The 20,459-nt window shown below is 32.8% G+C and overlaps 3 protein-coding genes across 3 annotated transcripts; 2 read left to right on the forward strand and 1 right to left on the reverse strand.

Moving 5' to 3' along the window:
• The first annotated feature begins 5,735 nt into the window (after positions 1-5,735).
• On the forward strand, positions 5,736-6,633 carry LOC139515722 (transmembrane emp24 domain-containing protein 7-like). Its single transcript, XM_071305388.1, has one exon. The coding sequence runs from the start codon at positions 5,799-5,801 to the stop codon at positions 6,456-6,458; it is 660 nt and encodes a 219-aa protein (XP_071161489.1). The 5' UTR covers positions 5,736-5,798; the 3' UTR covers positions 6,459-6,633.
• Positions 6,634-8,532: 1,899 nt separating this feature from the next.
• On the forward strand, positions 8,533-10,166 carry LOC139515723 (transmembrane emp24 domain-containing protein 7-like). The gene has a single exon (XM_071305389.1). The coding sequence runs from the start codon at positions 8,602-8,604 to the stop codon at positions 9,253-9,255; it is 654 nt and encodes a 217-aa protein (XP_071161490.1). The 5' UTR covers positions 8,533-8,601; the 3' UTR covers positions 9,256-10,166.
• Positions 10,167-11,079: 913 nt separating this feature from the next.
• On the reverse strand, positions 11,080-19,058 carry LOC139515724 (uncharacterized). The gene is made up of 2 exons (XM_071305390.1): positions 18,535-19,058; positions 11,080-11,904 (listed from the first exon to the last, which is right to left on the reverse strand). The coding sequence occupies exons 1-2, from the start codon at positions 18,984-18,986 to the stop codon at positions 11,856-11,858; spliced, it is 501 nt and encodes a 166-aa protein (XP_071161491.1). The 5' UTR covers positions 18,987-19,058; the 3' UTR covers positions 11,080-11,855.
• Between the last annotated feature and the right edge of the window lie 1,401 nt (positions 19,059-20,459).

Here is a 20,459-nt window from a genome sequence, read left to right on the forward strand (position 1 = left end):
CTGTTATGCCAGTGTAAAATTTGTTGTCTTTTTGATAAAATCATATTATCTCCAAGTATTCCATGGCCATGTGTTTTATTATACCACAATGTCTGCATTTTTTGTTTGTTTAAGGGATTTGACTAAGTACAATATACCAAGAATATAAACATGCAAAAAGTGATTGAAAAGTAAGCATTAGTTTTCTCGTTTGAATTGTTTTACATTGTTTTATCGGGGCCTTTTATAGCTGACTATGCGGTATGGGCTTTGCTCATTGTTGAAGCCCGTTGGTGACCTATAGTTGTTAATGTCTGTGTCATGTTGGTCTCTTGTGGACAGTTGTCTCATTGGCAATCATACCACATTTTCTTTTTTATATCACATTAAAAAATGTTGTTATTTCAATCAATTTTTGAAATCTTACAAAATAAGAAAGAACAAAGTATCCTTACCTTTATTTCAAACACACATATATATATATATTTGTTTAAAGTTGGCTATAAAAGGCCTGACATGAAAAATACGAAACAATCCAATTGAGAAAATTAACAGCCCATTTTATAACATAGCAGTAAACAAAAACAAAAATACATGACAGACATGAAGTATGGTATTCAAGTTGGATATTTGCTATAATTAGGTTTGACAGTAAATTTAATTTTAAATTAGTGTTAACACAGTAACACTTTTTTGTGTAAGTGTGTGTGTTAGTGTATATGTGATTGCATTTAAACTTTGATGTTTCTGTGAGTTGCATGTTGACACTTTATGATTGTGTCATTAACATGTTAATCCTAGATGTTTTTGTCAGTAACATGTTAACAATATCTGTGTGTAAGTTGTGTAATTGTGTAAGTTGCATGTTAATCTGAGATGTGTCTATGTGTTACATGTTACTGAAAGTTGTTATCATGAGTTTCATGTTAATGCTAACTGTTTGTGTGAGATACTAGTTAACACTAAATGATTATGTAAGTTCATGTTAATCCTTGATGTTTTTGTGTGGTACATATTACTGCCAGTTGCTATCATGAGTTTCATATTAACACTAGTTGTTTGTGAGAGATACTAGTTAACAATTAATGATTATGTAAGATGCATGTTAATCTGAGATATTTCTGTGTATTACGTGTAATTGCTAGATGATTGTGTAAGTTACATGTTAACACTATTTGTTTCCATTAGTTACTTGGAACTGATAAGTAATGTCATGGATATTACATCTTAACATGTTATATTTATTAAAACAATGCAAAAGTAACTGCAAGATAGTCAGTTCGTTTTGGCATGATTAACAGAAAAAAATGCATGAAACTATTTTGAGCCAAACTACAAAGCTTTAACTAAGTGTAAAAGAACAAAAATACCGAACTCAAAAGGGAAATTTCCTTATTTAAGGAATGACTGTATTATTTTTTTCTGTCTTGAAGAAATAACATAAAAAATGTAGTGCACACTGAATAACCAGCATAGCAGGTTATTTTAAAGTGACACTGTGTGCACCACATTTTTTATGTTATTTCAAATAGACAGAAAAAAGATAAGTCATTATTTTAATTCTAAAGCTGTAGTAAACTGTAAAAAAACGTTGATGATGTCACAGTCACATGACTAAATTACGTCTATGACCTGATAAACAAAACACTTTCAGCCAATCTGAAGACCCATTACATCCAAAATTAAATTATCAATTGGTAAAGATCAAAAGCTCAATTGCAACAAAAGACTCTTGATGGTACCTGAATACAGTCAGGTTCCTACTTTGTCAAAATTATCTCCCCATTACGCCAGTTCATTTTCACAATCGTAGATATGGAAGCCATTGTAGGGATGACGCGCTGCCAATTTGCTCTTGGAAACCGATAAATTTATCTACATTGCACCATTACGATCCTTATATGTCAGTTGTATTTTAAAAGACAAATGTATCAACTAGCTAATGAGCATCAGTTAATGATCTTGTCTGCATTGATTCAACTTAAATCTATTGTCTGATCGGTTGTCAGGTGGAATTTTCGAAAATTCATAAACATTTATAAAATTTCTAATTAGATATTTCGTGGAAGGGCAGACTAGATTTTTTAAGTGGTTGAAACCTATAAACCCTAGTTTTCACACACAAACAATTATAATTTTTCGAAGATATGCATTTTCATCATCCAACTTGAAAGACTGTCGTCAAGTACTTTCAGTAAAAAAAATAGCTATTCCAACACACCTCTGTTTTTGTGATTCATTAGATAGGTATTTCACTTCACCCATATGGGTCAAGATCTTTAATTGTTTTTACATAGGCGGTAATGGTAACGTTTTTTCCTGTAGCTCAGTCCATATCGTAAACTTGGATATGTATGATAGCTCATTTCGAAGCTGTGACATTTTCACATATGTGGTTAAATTTTCGGGGTACCAAGTGAGATTACTTTTTCCGTAAATTAGCATACCCCGAACATCCTTTTGTGATTCGGCTCCTTGTGGTAAAATATCCCCTTTTTAACACAATAAGTTCTTTGAAAATTTAATACTTTAAACACATTAAATAGTTCCATAGTTTTTACACATTTATTCTATGCTCCTCTACTTTCCTAATCACCACAAATAGTTAAGTTCAGTCATTTGTAAAAAATAGAAACATGTCCAATATCACTACAGAGTTTTTTTCTTTACACATGACTTTTGAGTTCCTCATTTCGAGGCGCATTAGGGATGTTGTCCCATATATTTCATCTTTTAGTACTGTGATTTTTTTATGTTATAAAGTCAACCTGTAGCTTTGATATATAAAAATGATAGAATCTGAAGCGAGACTATGTATGAAATATTCTTGCTTTGTACGATATCAAGACAAAATATTCAACTCAAACACGCCCTAACATAAAAAGGTGCACTCGATTTTCTCTTTCGATACAATTGTTACCCACTTATGGAATTTCTTCTTGAGTCACATAATGGAAGGGCAAACACAAAAATTACTGAACTAATAGATTGATATGTTTTCCGTCCGTGGTAATTTTTTTTTTTAAAACGGAGGTTATGCATTTTCTACATCCAACTTGAAAGATACCTATGTCGTCAACTTGATATCTAATTGTTCTGCTTAACTATGTACTAAATAAATTGAAAACTTATGCAAATGGTGTTATCAAAATAAAACACTTCGTAATTGAGAAGAAAGTTGTAATTTTGTTTGTTTCTATTAACTTTTGAAATTTTTGTCACTATAGTAAACATTACAGTAAGCATTTATCGCCTTCTCTAAGAAAGAGCTTCGATTCTTTTGTTCTATTTCAACCGGGGTTTCCGACTGAATATACAACTTACAGATTAGTTTCTCAAAGTGCAGATATAACTTAATGTCTTTTCGTTGTTTGCTGGTGTTAAAAGTTAATGTGTTACCTTCAGATTTAGTTTGTAAGCTGGTTTTGTTTTCTCTCAATCCATTTATGATTTTTCTTTATAATAGTTGTATGCTACTGATGCCTTTATTTATTTGAGAAATATACTTGAGTTTATCGAAATGAGATTCCTTAAATCAGTGTTCCATTTATTCCCAGGCTCTGTTATCATTGCAGACATTAGACTCTTAGATAATCATGTGGTATTGATTCCCTTGTCACCAATTCAGGCATTTCAAATAACAAGACCTATTTTTGTGTGTGTAGCCTGCCACAATCTTACACATATGGATACTAATTTCTGAGGCAGCAACATAGTTAACCATTTGTATAATGCTTTAAATTTCAGCAGGCTGTAAACCTGGATGCTTCAAACTTTCTTAAAGATGCTTTGAAGACCTGTTGGTGACCTTCTGTTGTTCTCTGTTCTATGGTCGGGTTGTTGTCTCTTTGACACATTCGCCGTTTCCATTCTCAATTTTATTTATATTTGTTGTCCTTTATCTAATTTTCTTATGGTTCATGAACTGTTTAAAGACTCGGGTATTTTTTATAACATAAGTTTCTCATTTATGAGTAATAGGACGAACAAATCAACTAATGTCATCCTTTCCAGGTATACATGTCAACCAGATATGGTTCTCTCCACCATGACTTGATTTCTCGGATCATTAATCAATGTTACATTTTCGTGGTTAGGTCTGTATCTCAGATGCCATAAACATAAGGTCAGGTCTATTTGGGTTATGGAATCGTTGTATAAAATAAACTCATCATAGATACAAGGATTGAAATTTTGTATTTGTGCCAGACGCGCGTTTCGTCTACAAAAGACTCACCAATGACGCTAGATTAAAAAAACGTTAGAAAGGCCAAATAAGTACGAAGTTAAAGAGCATTGAAGACCAACAATTCCTAAACCTTTTGCCAAATAAAGCTAAGGTAATAAAATCCTGGGGTAGAAAAGCCTTTAGTACTGCAAAAATACGCAAAATGGTACATATACCTTTGGAAAGGTTCATCTGACCTTGGCTTAACTATTTTGTTTCATTGCTTAATTGCTCAATGGGAATATTATGTGATTAGTTCTGCTTATAAAGTCCTATCAATAGGTCAACTATCTTTTATATAAAGTTTACAACACCCCATGGTGTTCTCTTTTAGAAATAGAAAGTCACATATTGAATACAAAAAAAGAACTATTACCAATGTATAATAATGATGAAGAGCGTGTTATAAGTATAATTTAAAGAAGAAATGTACTACGGAAACCCATCAAATATTACGTACCGTCTAACTTATATCTAGTAACTGTAGATACTGCAGATTTGATAAGTTTTGTGAGTATCAGTTTCCTGAATTGATGAAATAAGTCAACGTATTTTCCTAGAATACTTGACTTAATGGTTTTCATATGTCAAATTCTGTATATAATCCTAGAAAATAATTAAGTTTTTCACTGAACACTTGAATTAACTTTCATCCTCCCCAAGAAATTCATTGAAATTGATTATCTACAAATATAAATCTACAGTGGTCAGTGTCACAGATGTATGGTTGATTTTTTAAAAATCAAAATGCGCTTAATTTGAAAAATTTTCGAGCTGATCATCAAATTTATGTTTTTTAATTTTATAATGACAAATGCATGTCTCCATTTGAAAAGGAAAGGGAAACAGTAAATAACTAAATAGGAAGTCAATATTAAATATATGTTTCCGTTTACAATAGCCTTGAAGTTTGAATAAGACTGATAAAAAGGTAAAATGATTACCTTGCATGAAATGATTATGTACATTAATTCTACAAACAAAACATGTAATAACAACATATAGACTCTAAACATTGCAAAAATATTAAAAGAAAAAATAGGCTCAATTACGTCATCCATGCGAATAATATCATGAACCCTACATGAACTTTAACAGTGATCGAGGTTTCCAGTGACCCTAGTGCCTTCTATCGTTCTATCGAAAAATGCACATTTCATCCAGCAATAGATTTGTCGCTTAAACTTTTTGTATGTATTTGTAAGATAAAATATTCATTCTAAAATGGATTTGTGTCTGTTTGTCCCCGATAATGTTAATCACATCTAATATTAAATTCATATTGTTGTCAAGCGGAAATCAATTTGTTGCAAGATGTCGCCATTTTTACGTGTAAAAGAGGGTTTTATGATTTAAACATGACAAATTATTTGTCTTTGTCAAAATTATAAATTCAAATACAAATAGGTGTTTGAATAAGAAAGTTATTTTCCACATTTTATAATAAATTAATTTGATTCAAGGTTTAAAAAGGAAGGCAAAAAGTAATTGTGATCCTCTTTCCCTGACACCGTCCCTCTTTCTTTATTTGTGCGTGTACTAAATAACAAATATGATAAAGCAATGAACACAGTTTTAATAGTCTGAGAAAATGAAGATGTTGGTAGTATTTATGTTCATCCTAGGATTTAATTTTAATTTTGCACAAGGCTACTACAGCGGTGGCGTCGCTCTGACTTTCGAACTTGAGGATAAAGAGAAGAGCTGTTTTACTGAAACTTTCCCAGGAGGGAAGCGTTATGTATTTTCATACCAAGTTATAAAGGGAGGCAACCAGGATGTTGACGCATGGGTCGTTTCGCCAAACGGGAAAATCCTCTATAAAGAACAAAGAAAAGAGGGAGATGAATTCACATTTGACCCATCAAAAGGAGATTTTCAATTTTGTTTTGGAAACCAATTTTCTACAATCAGTCACAAAACAATCTTTTTCGATATTAGCCCAGAGGATCCGGACTCTTTAGCTGTAGAAGCAGGCGATAAAACGCCGCGAGTTCAGACTCTAACGGAAAATGCGTGTGATGAAATACATTATGCAATGAGAGGAGTTGTAGAACACCAGAGAGACTATAGACTTAAAGAGGCCATCGGTCGCCATGTAGCTGAGGGACTTAACAACCGAGTATTTTGGTGGTCTATAGCACAAGCGTTCATCTTATTAGCAATAGGATTTGGACAGGTCTTTATACTTAAAACATTTTTCACTGAAAAATTACCAGCCCAAAATAAACCCGTAGAAACACCAACTTAAAACATTCTTACAATTTTGTATTACCATCCTTAATAACAATTATGTGAAAATCAAATAAGTAGGAAGTTATCATGAGCTCAAAAAGTGACAGTATACTTAAAGATTGTTGATACATTGTGTAGAAAATATTTCAAAATGCATAGTACTTATTTTGATTAATAATATTTTTTTTTCATTTATCGTCCTGTTATTCTTTATTTAACGGAATTTGATGATCCTGTCGAACAAGTGAGAGGTTTAGCGCTATAAAACCAGGTCCAGTCCACCATTTCTACATTTGAAATGCCTGTACCAAGTCAAGAATATGCCGGACAGTTGTTGTCAATTCGTTTGATGTGTTTTGCCATTTGATTTTGCCATGTGATTAGGGACTTTCCGATTGAATTTTCCTTGGAGTTCAGTATTTTTATGATTTTACTTTTTGTGTAAAAAAAACCCCAACAGAATATTTCCTGACACGTCTATTCTCAATGATGTTAAATTCCAAAGATAGTAGGTTCAGACCCTACCTCTTTGTCCTATCAAAGTAAATAATAGATAACTTCAGAGCTGGTATTGATGTTGCCACGTGTGCCAGTTGATTTGAAATTAACATCTAAGTATATCTTATTTCAATTTATGTGCACATGTTCGAAAACTATTGATATATTTACTGAGTACTGATATTCTCACAACTGCTGAATGGGTGTAATATTCTGGAATAGTGCAGACACTTTGAAAATAACAACGATGAGCTGTACTACTGTTATATTGCAAACCAACTCTCCCACTAGTTGAAAGTTATCTCCTCAAATCAGACTCCACTTATATTTTAGAAGATACTAGGGTTAGATAACCTTATCTTTGGTCTGGGATTCTGTCATTCTTGAACTCATTTTCGTGGTTCAGGACTGCATATTTAAATTCTAAGTCTTTAGTTTCTGTATTAATGTTTTCGGGATTGAGTACATGTCAATTTGACAGTGTTCATCTGGCTTATACATTTTTTACGGTCATATTGGAGATCAACCGGTCCGTCTGTTAGATGTCACCTAACCTTGACCTCACTTTAATCGTTCATAAATCATAGCTATGATTTAGTGATGATTGTAACCAATGCTCATTAAAAAAACAGACGTCCCATTCTTTAGACATAATAACATTATTCGGTGTAGTCAGTATACACTCATCCCGAGTATGTATTATAAATGAGTTACACCAGTTGACCAAATGCCAATCGGCGACGCGTAAACGAATAATTGGTTTTTACTGTGATGTAATACTAGTTACATTTTTAGCATTGTGGCATAGGAAATTTACGGGAAAGTACACACATTCGAGAGTGATCTGTCATTTGGACTATAAAGAATTATTGAAATATATATTTACGCATCTTTTTGACAGGCATCAACTGCAGACTATGACCGTTTTCATTGTTCGTTGCATAGTAAACAATAATTTTAGCGAATAGGTCAGTTACCGTCTACCTTACGCCTATAGAGGGGAATGCGGGAAGGGAGATCTAATCCGTTCTCAAAAACTATTGGAAAAGGGGAGTGAAATAGAGATATCCATTGAAAACTTGATAATGTTATTACCCCATAAGAAATTTTTCAGTCATAATCAATTACGCAGGCGAGTCATTTCAGCGTACGTGCCCAATCTTGTTTTACATACAATTTTATCCAATTAGAGTTCGTTAAATGTTACCGGGCACAGATGTTAGGCAAAAGAAAACGTCAAGAACATAATTAGAAAATAAGATCTTTATGATTTATTCCAAAATCAATTTTGGTCACCGTTTGAATAGTATAATACAGTCCTATGAATACAATGCATCCGTTTTGTCCCTGACCGGGAATCAATATGGTGCAAGATGTCACCTTTTTTAATCAGTACCATTGAGTGTAAAACGGGGGTTTCTGCCTTAGACATGTGAAACAATGCCGCTATTTATAAAAACTACACCTTTATGTGGAAAAGATAAAATTGACATTTATTTTGTACATTTCTGTCATTTTTTTAATATTAAAATTTGAAAATTGAGATAGATTATTATTGATACCTATTCCCCAACATAGTCGCCTCTCGAATAACAATTTGTGTTTGCACACACAGAACTAATATGACAAAGTAATGAACACAAATTCAATATTGTGAAAAAATGAAGACGTTGATTGTATTTTGCTTCATTTTTGGATGCAATGTTCAAATTTCACAAACATTTTATAGCGGTGGTGTCGCTCTAACTTTCGAACTTGGGGATCAAGAGAAAAGCTGTTTTATTGAAACTTTTCCAGGAGGGAAGAGTTATGTGTTTTCATACCAAGTCATAAGGGGAGGTAACAACGATGTTGATGCTTGGGTCGTTTCACCGAACGGGAAAATTCTCTACAAGGAACAACGAAAAGAACATGACGAATTTAGATTTGACCCATCAAAAGGAGATTTCCAATTTTGTTTCGGGAACGAGTTTTCGACAATCACTCATAAAGTCGTGTATTTTACTATTAGTGCAGAAGAGATTGATTCTTTAGCTGTTGAAGCAGGCGATAAAAAGCCGACTGCGCAGACTATGATACAAGACGCATGTGATGAAATTCATTCAGCTATGACGGATGTATTTGAAAACCAAGTGGACTTCCGGCTGAAGGAGTCCATGGGCCGCTATGTAGCTGAGGAACTGAACAATCGCATAATGTGGTGGTCAATCGGACAAGCTTTGACCGTTATGATTATAGGGTTTGGACAGGTCTTTATACTTAAAACTTTCTTCACTGACAAGTTACCATCACACAGGAAGCTCCAAGAAACGTAAACTTAGCATTGATTATACATGAAGTTCAAAACTATTTTCATGAAGTTGGTCTTCATATCAAGTCAGACATACATTTGCTGTCATGTTACAAGTAATGAGTTCGAGAAATGATTGTACTTAAACATAGTTACATATGTATATTGAAGATATCTTACCCAGATTTATTTTTTTAAGGTAGCATAGTTACTACTTTATTATACATTAATAGTTGAATCTCATTATTTTATTTTCTCATTTCTAACAGGCCGTGTTTACCTACTCATAATAAGCTTAATTTAGTTCCACATTGCTATTGGTAGACTTAGAGTATAGTATATCTTATTTTGCCTAACTTTATATTTAGTAAAGCTAATTTGAGAATATATCAATAAGATAAACTTGGGGTACCCGCCCCCCTTTTTGTGGGAAACATTTGTTTGATTATATAGGGAATCACTGTAGCATGACTAGAGTGAGTCCTCGCTTGGACAGACGGTAGGACTTCTACATGTTCTATTTATCTATTTTTGAAGAGCTAATTAGAATACGCTTCCGCTTTAAGGTCTGAATTTGAGATTGGTTTTATCAAGTTTCAGGGGCGGTTCCAGCCGTTTGAAAAGGGGGGGGGGTCCCAACCGAGGACAAAAGGGGGTTGGGTTCCAACCACATGTACCCATTCAAATGCATTGATCGTTCCAAAAAAAGGGGGGTCCCAACCCCCCGGAACCGCCCCAATCCCCCCCCCCCCCCGGGATCCGCCACTGAGTTTATACATAATAATCATGTGAAGCAAATACAATATTTATACCATAAATAGTTAATCCGGTTTGGAAAAAGATGTCGCAGATGTCTGTCTCTTAATGTATCAATTCATATTCTATTGTTAACAATGTGTTATTGTGATTTAATAAATCAGCGTTTACGATTTTTGACTAATTGTTATTAATTTTTACAAAATCCATTTGCCATTTCTTGATATTATACAATAATACGAGTATTAAAAAAAATGTTTGTTTTTCTTTTTTCCTTTGATCTATAAAAATGCTACTTCAAATGGTTGCATATGATGAAGTCATTTTAAAGAGCATCTGATCATTTTCTTCGGCTATCAGTAATTTGTTGATCCAACATATACGAGGACAGCCATATTTTCCGAAATGAGTCAATTTTGAATACTATCCCTTCTCAACTTAGTTTGACTCTTCAAACAAAAAGTCTTTTGTCAAATATTTCATGCTTATTTAGGGCCAGCTGCTAATGGCTAAGTGAGACGTATCAAAATATACCACGGACGCACCGTTCAAACAATACAAGCCTAGAAGTGTTTGTCCTTTCTCCTTAACGCCAAATGATTACTGGAGAGGTGGCAAATGCCAAATATTCCATTACAACAAGGGGTTATAAATGAGACATTTTGTTCTTGGGTCTAAATACGATAAGCACGTCACTTGACCATTGGGCGTTATTTGATGTTTCTTATTCAATCGTGTGGTCTTTTAAAGATGTTTAAATGTTTTATTGTAAAAGTACTGATGTTCCCTGTTTTCTATCCGAGAAACACTGTCTTAGTTTTATTTGAACCAATAAAATGATAAATGATGATAAAAAATAAGCGAATCTATGGTGTGGAGACTAGTTTAACCATGCAGGATAAATCAATAGATATGGAAAATGAATATTTAATAAATACTTGTAAATGAATAAATAATTAAATTAACTGTATAAATCTAACCGATTAACCTTTCATTGACGTTATTTTTCGCACTATTACACAACAATACGATTTGGTAACTTCAAACATAAACGGATTTTCAGCTTAATGGCTTATGAAATTATTTCCATATCGACATTTAAAATTGATTTTATTATGACAGCAGATTATGCAAAAACATGGAAATCTATAAATAACAATGGTATGTTAAACTCTCAAAAACATTAATAACAAGTAAGTATTGCATAACAAAAAGATTTGAGCAAGACTTTAAATACTGTTTACACTAATACTGAAGTGACTAATGAATTTATAGTAATACTGTGAAAAACACATACACTATGCTTAAAAATACGATTGAGATTTCATTATCTGTAATGCACAAGCAGTAGTTGCACTTTCTCTCGCCTATTGTCATGGTAAAAATGGACAAGTTTTAATTGTAAGGAACAGAGTTCCTAACAGAGTTTCTATTGTGCATACTTTCATCGGGACCATCTGTCAATTGGTCTTGTCATACATTAATCAAAAGAACGATTTACGGTATTTCACTCTATTCAAATTGGTCTTTAGTAAAATATATAAAGAAAAAGCAATGGGATTTTCAAATGCGGTGTATCTATAAAATGTGAAAAACATCTATCAAAAATATATCTATCAAGAAAGACATGTAACAAACAAATTATTAACAATAATAACAATATTTCATGACATAATACTGAATGGTTTCATAATTACAAGAGATCGTCTAGCACACAATGAATACTGTTATGGAATAAAATAGTAACTTTTCATGATTGTATAAGGAAAACGATAAAGTTTGGTTCAGTTATGGAAGATAACTATATGATAACGAAGCAATCATTTAAATTCCGTTTTTGGTTTTCGAGTAAGAATTTCTTCTCCTTTTCTAATGCAACTTGAACAATTTGTTGGTTGTATGCATCTCATCTACGTACCTGAAAAATATAAAAATATAAAAATAAGAAGATCATAATCTGAAAATGTGGTATGATGCGAATAAGATCGCAAATCGCAATACACCATTAAACCAAATCACGTAAATACTAAAAACGAGAAAACTAAAGGCTGGTGTGTGTACAAAACTTCAAATATTATATACAGCGACAAACAACAACCGCACGGACTACAACTGACATCCCAGGTACAGGCACATGATGCATGTACCGGGGTTAGACTGTAAATAAATAAGACATGATTGATGTCGCACATCCAATCCCCACAGCATATGTATGTGTACATATTTATATAAAAAGTCACCAAAGGTACAAGGCTTATAAATAAGTAAGGCAGCAACCATTTGATTTTCGGGGGGGGGGGGGGGGGGGCTATGGGTTTTTTTCTTCTGTACAAACTTTTTTTTCGCGACAATTCGAAAACAATTATTTTCTTTCAATTTTAGCATTACATATAGTGGCAGCTGAGGGTAGCGGCAGCTGAGGGTGAAACAAACAATTTTTTTTTCTCAGAATCAAAAACAAATTATTTTTTTCTCCAAAAACTGGAAACAAACATTTTTTTCCAAAAAAACCCATAGCCCCCCCCCCAGAAAATCAAATGGTTGCTGCCTAAGTCACACGAATCAGAGACTGTGTATATGTGTCTCTGCTCAAATCAAGCCAAAAAAATACCGGTCAATAACAAATTAAAAAAAAAAAGGAGATGTGGGGATAATGTTCGATATTTGGTGATCGAAACTACAAATGTAGAAATTATTTATATACCAACAGTTTGGATTTGATTTTGTGTGGTGATCTTCTTGTGATTGCTCAAGAGTCCACACAAAAGCACAAGCCAAGCAGGCGACTTATGAGAATTTATCGTTCGGTCTTTAACAAAGATCTATGGTCAAGTAAATTCCAACCACTTGAAAGCCTATTCAACCAAGTCATGTCATCATTTACAAAACGAAAAACAATATAATATTATAAAGTTGTGAATAGAAAATAAAAGAAAAGGCAACATATATTGGCGGAATTCTTCGTTTGGGATTATTTTTTATAAACATTTGTTTTTCAATGTCATGTATCAAGAGCTTTGAAGGGTAAATATAACCAAGACGTTGAAGGCACATACTCGGACAATATCCTTTTCATAAAAGAAAGACTAAAAGACAAACGCCAATACCTAAAAAAGAGTGCCCACACTGAAATGTCGCTCCTATTTTTTTTACTAACCATTGATATTATGTTGATAGTCCTAAATATAAAGCTTTACTACAACTATCACATAAACTTAAAATGATCCAAGAAAAACTAAACATTAACCAATGAACCATGAAAATAAGGTCAAATTCAGATGAATCATGCCAGGCAGACATGTACAGCTTACAATCATTCCATACAACAAATAAAGTTGACCTATTGCTTATAGTTTAAGAAAAACAGGTCAAGGTCAGATGACATATGCCGGCTAAACATGGTCAGCTGACAACCATTCCATACAGAAAATATAGTTGACCAAGTGCATACAGTATAAGAAGGAAAAAAAAACAACACAAAAACTTATCTAAGACCAATGAACCATGAAAATGAGGTCAAGGTCAAATGACATCTGCCAGTTGGAAATGTACAGATTACAATCCTACCATACATCGAATATTCTTGACCTTTTGCTAAAAGTATCTGAGATATGGACTTGACCACCAAAACTTAACCTTATTGTTCATTGATCCATAATACATGTACATTGTATGAGGTCGAGGTCAAGGGAAAACTGTCTCACGGACATGAGGACCTTGCAAGGTACACACAAATAAAATATAGTTATCCTATTACTCAAAATAAGAGAAAAATTAACATAACAAAAATTCTTAATTTTTTTCATGTAGTCACTGAACCATGAAAATGAGGTCAAAGACAATGGACATATGACAGACGGAAACTTCATAACATAAGGCATCTATATCAGTACAAAGTATGAAGCATCCAGGACTTCTAAAATATAAAGCTTTTAAGAAGTTAGCTAACGCCACCAGAGGCGGATTTAGGGGGGGGGGGGGGGGTCCCGCCCCCCCCCTTTTTGGGAAAAAAGTTGCTTATATAGGGAATCATTGAAGCGTGACTGGAGCAGGCCCCCTCTTAGGTCAGTCAGTGGGCCCCCACTTATGAAAATTTCTGGATCCGCCACTGGCCACCGCCGCCAATTGATCAACAGGAAACTCACTAACATGCTGCGTTGATTATGATAAATAAATTGATTGATTGTAATGTGTTGTCCATTGAAAAATAGTTGATGCATGTTTATATGATGAAATCATAATCTTTCAGTCAGTTTAGTTGAAGTCTGGAGCTGGCATGTCAGTTAACTGCTAGTAGTCTGTTGTTATTTATGTATTATTCTTATGTATAACTCTGAAATTTGGTATATGGATTTTTATGAAAAAATAATAAGAGCTGAAAGACGAGCTCAAATTAAAGACATGAGTAAATTTGATATTTTATCAATGATTGATAGTAGCCAAGTGGAGAAGACACATTTAAAATTTTGCAAATATATACTTGGGCTTAGTAAACAATCTGTCAATATAGCTGCAAGAGCAGAACTAGCTCAGTATCCCATAGATGTCTTTATTAAAGTACAATCATTGAAGTACTTAGCAAGAATTTCTAGTGATTAAAATAACCCTTTATTATATGATGCTTTTTGTTTATCTAAATGGCTTAGCACTAACGGTATATTTTCATGGTTTTCATATGTAGAAAATATAGCCAATGTAAATAAATTAGATATAAATAAAATTCAGGATATAAATTATAAACAAGAGAAGAGTTCATTCTCAAAAAATATTAAAAAAGAACTTAAAGATAGCTTTGAAAATATTTTCTTTGAAAAATTAAAATTAACTAATGAAACCAGTAAAATATTCTTGTACAGTAAAATAAAAACAAAATATGAAATAGACAATTCATTAATAAATAAATTATTGTCATTTTGTTTATTTTCTTTGGTTACATCTTCTGACATCAGACTCGGATTTCTCTTGAACTGAATTTTAATGTGCGTATTGTTATGCGTTTACTTTACTACATTGGTTAGAGGTATAGGGGGAGGGTTGAGATCTCACAAACATGTTTAACCCCGCCGCATTTTTGCGCCTGTCCCAAGTCAGGAGCCTCTGGCCTTTGTTAGTCTTGTATTATTTTAATTTTAGTTTCTTGTGTACAATTTGGAAATTAGTATGGCGTTCATTATCACTGGACTAGTATATATTTGTTTAGGGGCCAGCTGAAGGACGCCTCCGGGTGCGGGAATTTCTCGCTACATTGAAGACCTGTTGGTGACCCTCTGCTGTTGTTTTTTATTTGGGCGGGTTGTTGTCTCTTTGACACATTCCCCATTTCCATTCTCAATTTTATTAGGACAAAAACAAAAACAGTAAATTCAATAGGGGATCAAATAGTATGATGGACAGGAATTTTTATGGTCTTGAATTCTTCAGCCATTTAAAAAAGGTCGTAGGAAAAGGATGAAGCTCAATTTAGTCGTTCTTTTCACATGCTGTTTTTAAAATTAAAGACCTTACCGAAAACAGGATTTGATAATGAGGGAAGGATAAAACATTTTTAAAGTTGTCAAAAGTTTACAATAAACTAAAGATAAGACGAAAATTAAGTACATGTTGTCTTCACATTTTAACCATTAGCTAGAGAGTCGTTCAAAGAACTTTAAGAAGGTTTTAACACAGAAGTGCTTCTGTGGTTATGTTCCGGACCATATGAGTATTTGGACCATACTCGTATGGTCATGACCATCTGGGTATATACTCATATGGTCGGGGTAATTAACAGGTTACTTTTAATATTTTTAACTCTTCATATAAACCTTCTAGTTGCCACGTCATTTAAAAAGAAAGACACTACCAAATTAAAGGTCATTTTATTATAGATCAAGTGTAAAAATTAATAATAACAAGATTAACTAAATAAAATTGGCAGTTTTACACAGTAAATTTCATCACTAGTCAAAACGATCGGTAACAAATTTTATACCTTCATGGTAATTACGGATATGCTATTACTAGTGGATGGCAAAATATCGACTTGGATAGATAACAAAAATATAACAAAAATATATGTTACAAAAGAAGTCAACTGTTTTAATTTAAACTGACTTAAAAGTCGACATGCACGATGAAGAGTGTAATAGTTTGCTTACTTTTGAACTTTGATATAATAAGAATTAGCAGTTCATAATTGTTTTACTTTAATATACGTGTTTTTATTTTTAAACTTTGAAATGAATGACGCCACCGGCAAGGTCCCTATATGGCAAGTAGTTTTACTATTTATTCTAACTTCAAGATATCTCATATAATATATAAGATATCTCATATAATGTGTAAGATATCTCATATAATATATAAGATATCTTATATAATCCAGTTTTTATAAGATATCTTATAAACTTTAGAAGATACATGTACATGTATCTTATAAGATATCTTATAAACTTTAGAAGATACATGTATCTTATAAGATATCTTATATACTTTATAAGATATTTTATATACTTTATAAGATATCTTATAAACTTTAGAAGATATCTTATAAAGTATATAAGATATCTTATAAAGAAAAAATTATATGAGATATCTTATAAATATTTTTTATATAAGATATCTTATATACTTTATAAGATATCTCATATAGTTTATAAGATATCTTATATACTTTATAAGATATCTAATATAATTTATAAGATATCTTATAAAGAAAATTATACGAGATATCTTATCAAGTATATAAGGTATCTTATAAACTATATGATATATCTTATAAAGTTTATTAGATATCTGGTGATATGATGTATGTCAGTCATGTTACGGTATTGGAGATCTAGAGCTTCTTAAAACACTGTAGGCACATCGAAACGACCTAGGACCCAAGAAAAGCTATGGTACCGTGTGGAAGTAAATGTCACCCTATGCAAGAATACAATTAGCGACGAAAACTAACTTTGGCATTAATATTTTTAAATGTAGTCTTTGAATTGTAAATAATACATTTTCATGCAGCCATTATTTGTTTTTTTTATAAAGATTTATAATGCATCTTATTGAAAAAAGATACGCATATGGTCCAAATACTCATATGGTCTGGAACAGTTATAAGAACGAGGATATTGAGGAGTTGTAGCTCGGTATCCTTGATTGTTTCAACCACTTTCACATTGTTATTTACATTTCTTTAATGTTCCCCTCATTACCTTCTATTCAGGATTTGTTTAGTGGTAATTATCACCTTTTCATAAAACTACATTCCAACTGTGTTGAACATTAAAATGTGGATATATATATACCACGATAAAATATACATGCATGAATTGATTTTCTGTAAGTGAACCTGAGATTCTTATACAATGTTACAATTGTCTCAAAGTGTATAATATCCATTATTTATTCAGTATTCGACTATATAATTTGTTCTGATTTAGATCATGATTGATAAATCTATAAAGTTAAGCCTATATATATATATACATATCGATGGAATTAATATTAATTGTGAATACCCAAATGTTTCTATAATCTGTCGTTATAAATAAAATCATTGGTGTACCCAGATTCCCAATAGTACCAGATTGCTAACAGTAGTACCGACAAAAACATATCAGTTGTGCATTTAAGGAAAGTGGCTTGAACAGAAAAAAAGAATTTACAACTAAACCCCAACCTGTGTATACATGCCTGCTTCAAAACTTTGTATATTGTATTTCATTTTTACTAAACTATAGGATACATGTACATCTCCCTTTAGAAAAGCAAAACATTTTTAACAACTTTCACCTGTGTTTATGTACACAATAAATTGACTCCTTTTCTAAACCGGTTATTCATAGTTAAAGGTAAGATGGTGTTGGAAATTGGTTAAATTGCAAATCTTATTTCAAGAAAGTACCATTTGTTAAGTCATTTTGTTATTAATTATATACTGAATTCACATTTTATACATTGTCCAGAATTCAGACTTTTCTCGAAGGTAACTATCAGTATTCATTACAGCCATGCTGTTTACTATTACTGTTCTGGACCAATTTGTCTCTTAAATATTTTGGCATTACTTAGGGTTCAAACGCTAGGACTTGGGTATAAAATGGTTTAAATGATACAGTTTAAAAGCCCTACTTAAAGTAAGACACTTAACTTCTGTTTTGTTGTACAACTAACTGTCATAATATTAGAATATTTATTGTGTATTTTGGTATGAGATATATGATAATTTAGGTATTATTTCTTTAAGACTTCACTTCCTAGAATGCTGGCTTATACTTGTCCAAATCATTATCCGGTCAAGTATTAGCTTTGTCCTCCCAAAGAATTGTCCGTTACATGTATGTCGGTTGTTGGAGACACTTGTCCCCTAGTGTGACCAAGGTGTCCAGGGCAGAACTGGTCTTTGTAGTTTATGTAAAGAACCTGGGTTAATTTGGTTATTTTGTGGCTGCGCTACCATTAAGTAAAAAGGTATCCGGAAAACGTTACTTTTACTTGAATGTTAGATCAGTCCGTTCACAGTACATTAATTTGTACTTTAAAAGAAATTTTTGAAGTTAAACCTGTTACTTACATTGTCATTGGACTATTTATGATTGGAAATCTCTTTTGGGGGCGCTCTTCATACACTACTGGAACACCACATCCAGTTCCCCAGCGAGGAGGTGGAAATGTACCATAACTTCCCTTTGACGGCAACATTTGTCGAAGTGTTGAATATTGTTCAGATCTTGTACTTGGATGAGATCTAAAAATGACTGGAAGCGTTTTCCGTTCAAAACCTCTGAGTGGTGGATCTGTAGGGGGAACCCAGTGCCGGTCTGGAAATGGAAGTTCTTTTGGAGCTAATAACTTGTGTCTAGGGACGGGTGCAGTCGTCCGTAAATCTGTTGGAATATAACGTTTTGTTACCCACACAGTTTCTGGATCTTCACTTTCTTTCCTCGCCCTCTCGTCTTGTTCTTTTAAATATTTACTGTATTGTAATCGATAGGCGCCAAAAGCGCCCATACTTAGGGCTGTCATATTGAAAGAGAAAGCGTCCAAAATCAGTTTCCAAGTTCGTTGTCAATGTCAATTGATCGCACAGGCGCTTGAAAGTCAAGATCACAATAACGTTTTTTCTTTTGATTATGTCCCTTTTCGCGGACTAATGGTTTTATCAAAAAGACAATATAAAACGTAGAATACATAATCACATATATTCAACCAGAGATATATATATGTTCCAGACCATATGAGTATTTGGACCGTACGCGTACGGTCCGGACCGTATACGTATAGGTGTCAGACCACCAATTACTCCCTCCAATTTAGAACGTATTAGTCCTACTTTGACACAAAATAGTGCTTTTGATGTCATTGTTTACTTAAACTAACCAACAAATTTGCAGAAATGAAACTTGTGGTGAAAGGTAAATATATTTAGACCATTTTGAGCCAAAATTCACTTGTCTATGAGTTTGCATTAAAAATTCAGGATTAATGCGCTACATAGTACACTAATTTAAGATTTCCAGAAAACCGGGAGTTATTTTGGTAGTACCTGTCTTTTCAAAATCAGAAATTTGTTACAAGACTTTGAACATTGGTTGAAAATTGGCATGTAGGAAGGTGATACATGTACAATTCAGGATATACCTGGTTTCCTTGAAGTTAAACTTAAGGTAAAATATTTAGAAAGCTGTGAAAATTGCAAAATTTGGTTGAACAGATAGGGATTTTTAATTGGTGGTCTGACACCTATACTCGTACGGTCCGACCATACGCGTACGGTCGGACCGTATGAGTATACGCGTACGGTCCAGCTGACCAGACATATTTTGAGATCATATGGGTTAAAAACAAATATTTATCAAAATCTTTATTTTTTGTTATACAAATTGTTATTTTTACAAATAGATGGATGAAGTGAAAAGGCGAACAATTGACATTAAATATTTGTTAAATTGTATATCTGAATCCTATTTTGTTACTCTGGCCCAAGGTGACACTAGTCTTGCTACCACAAGGAACGTCATATTTTTTTTTACATTAACATGTTTGGTTCATGCATGTTCCTTTGCATATGCATTTTTTTTGTAAAGTTCCTAAATATTCTATGACAATTGTCCTCCCACATTATGTTTACTTCCGATAACTTCAATTTCAATGAGCATACTGGGCTGCAATTAATGAATTACTTACATGCTTAATACAGGAGATAAACAGATTAAATAAGCGTGTTTTTTTTAAATAGTTAAAATATCAAGTTTTTATTTCAATTACTATTGAACTTTTTATATTAATTTGAGATATAAGTTATGTTGATCTGTTATATACATTTGTATCTAATAAACTTGACCAACTTCTTAATATTAGTCAGACCGTACGCGTACGGTCCGACCGTATACGTATTTTGAAAAAGTACACATACGGTCCAGACCGTACGCGTACGTTCCAAATACTCATACGGTCTGGAACATATACATTATTAAATATCTGTTGTGGAAGGAAAAA

Source organism: Mytilus edulis, chromosome 3, assembly GCF_963676685.1.
Source record: "Mytilus edulis chromosome 3, xbMytEdul2.2, whole genome shotgun sequence".
In the NCBI taxonomy this organism is placed as follows: Eukaryota; Metazoa; Mollusca; class Bivalvia; order Mytilida; family Mytilidae; genus Mytilus; species Mytilus edulis.

Excerpts from the sequence above, each read along its gene's own strand:
- LOC139515722 (XM_071305388.1), top strand. The coding sequence starts at position 5,799 with ATGAAGATGTTGGTAGTATTTATGTTCATCCTAGGATTTAATTTTAAT.
- LOC139515723 (XM_071305389.1), top strand. The coding sequence starts at position 8,602 with ATGAAGACGTTGATTGTATTTTGCTTCATTTTTGGATGCAATGTTCAA.
- LOC139515724 (XM_071305390.1), bottom strand. The coding sequence starts at position 18,986 with ATGACAGCCCTAAGTATGGGCGCTTTTGGCGCCTATCGATTACAATAC. Across the intron at positions 11,905-18,534 it reads ATAAATAGTCCAATGACAAT|GTACGTAGATGAGATGCATA; the intron begins GTAAGTAACAGG and ends TATATTTTTCAG.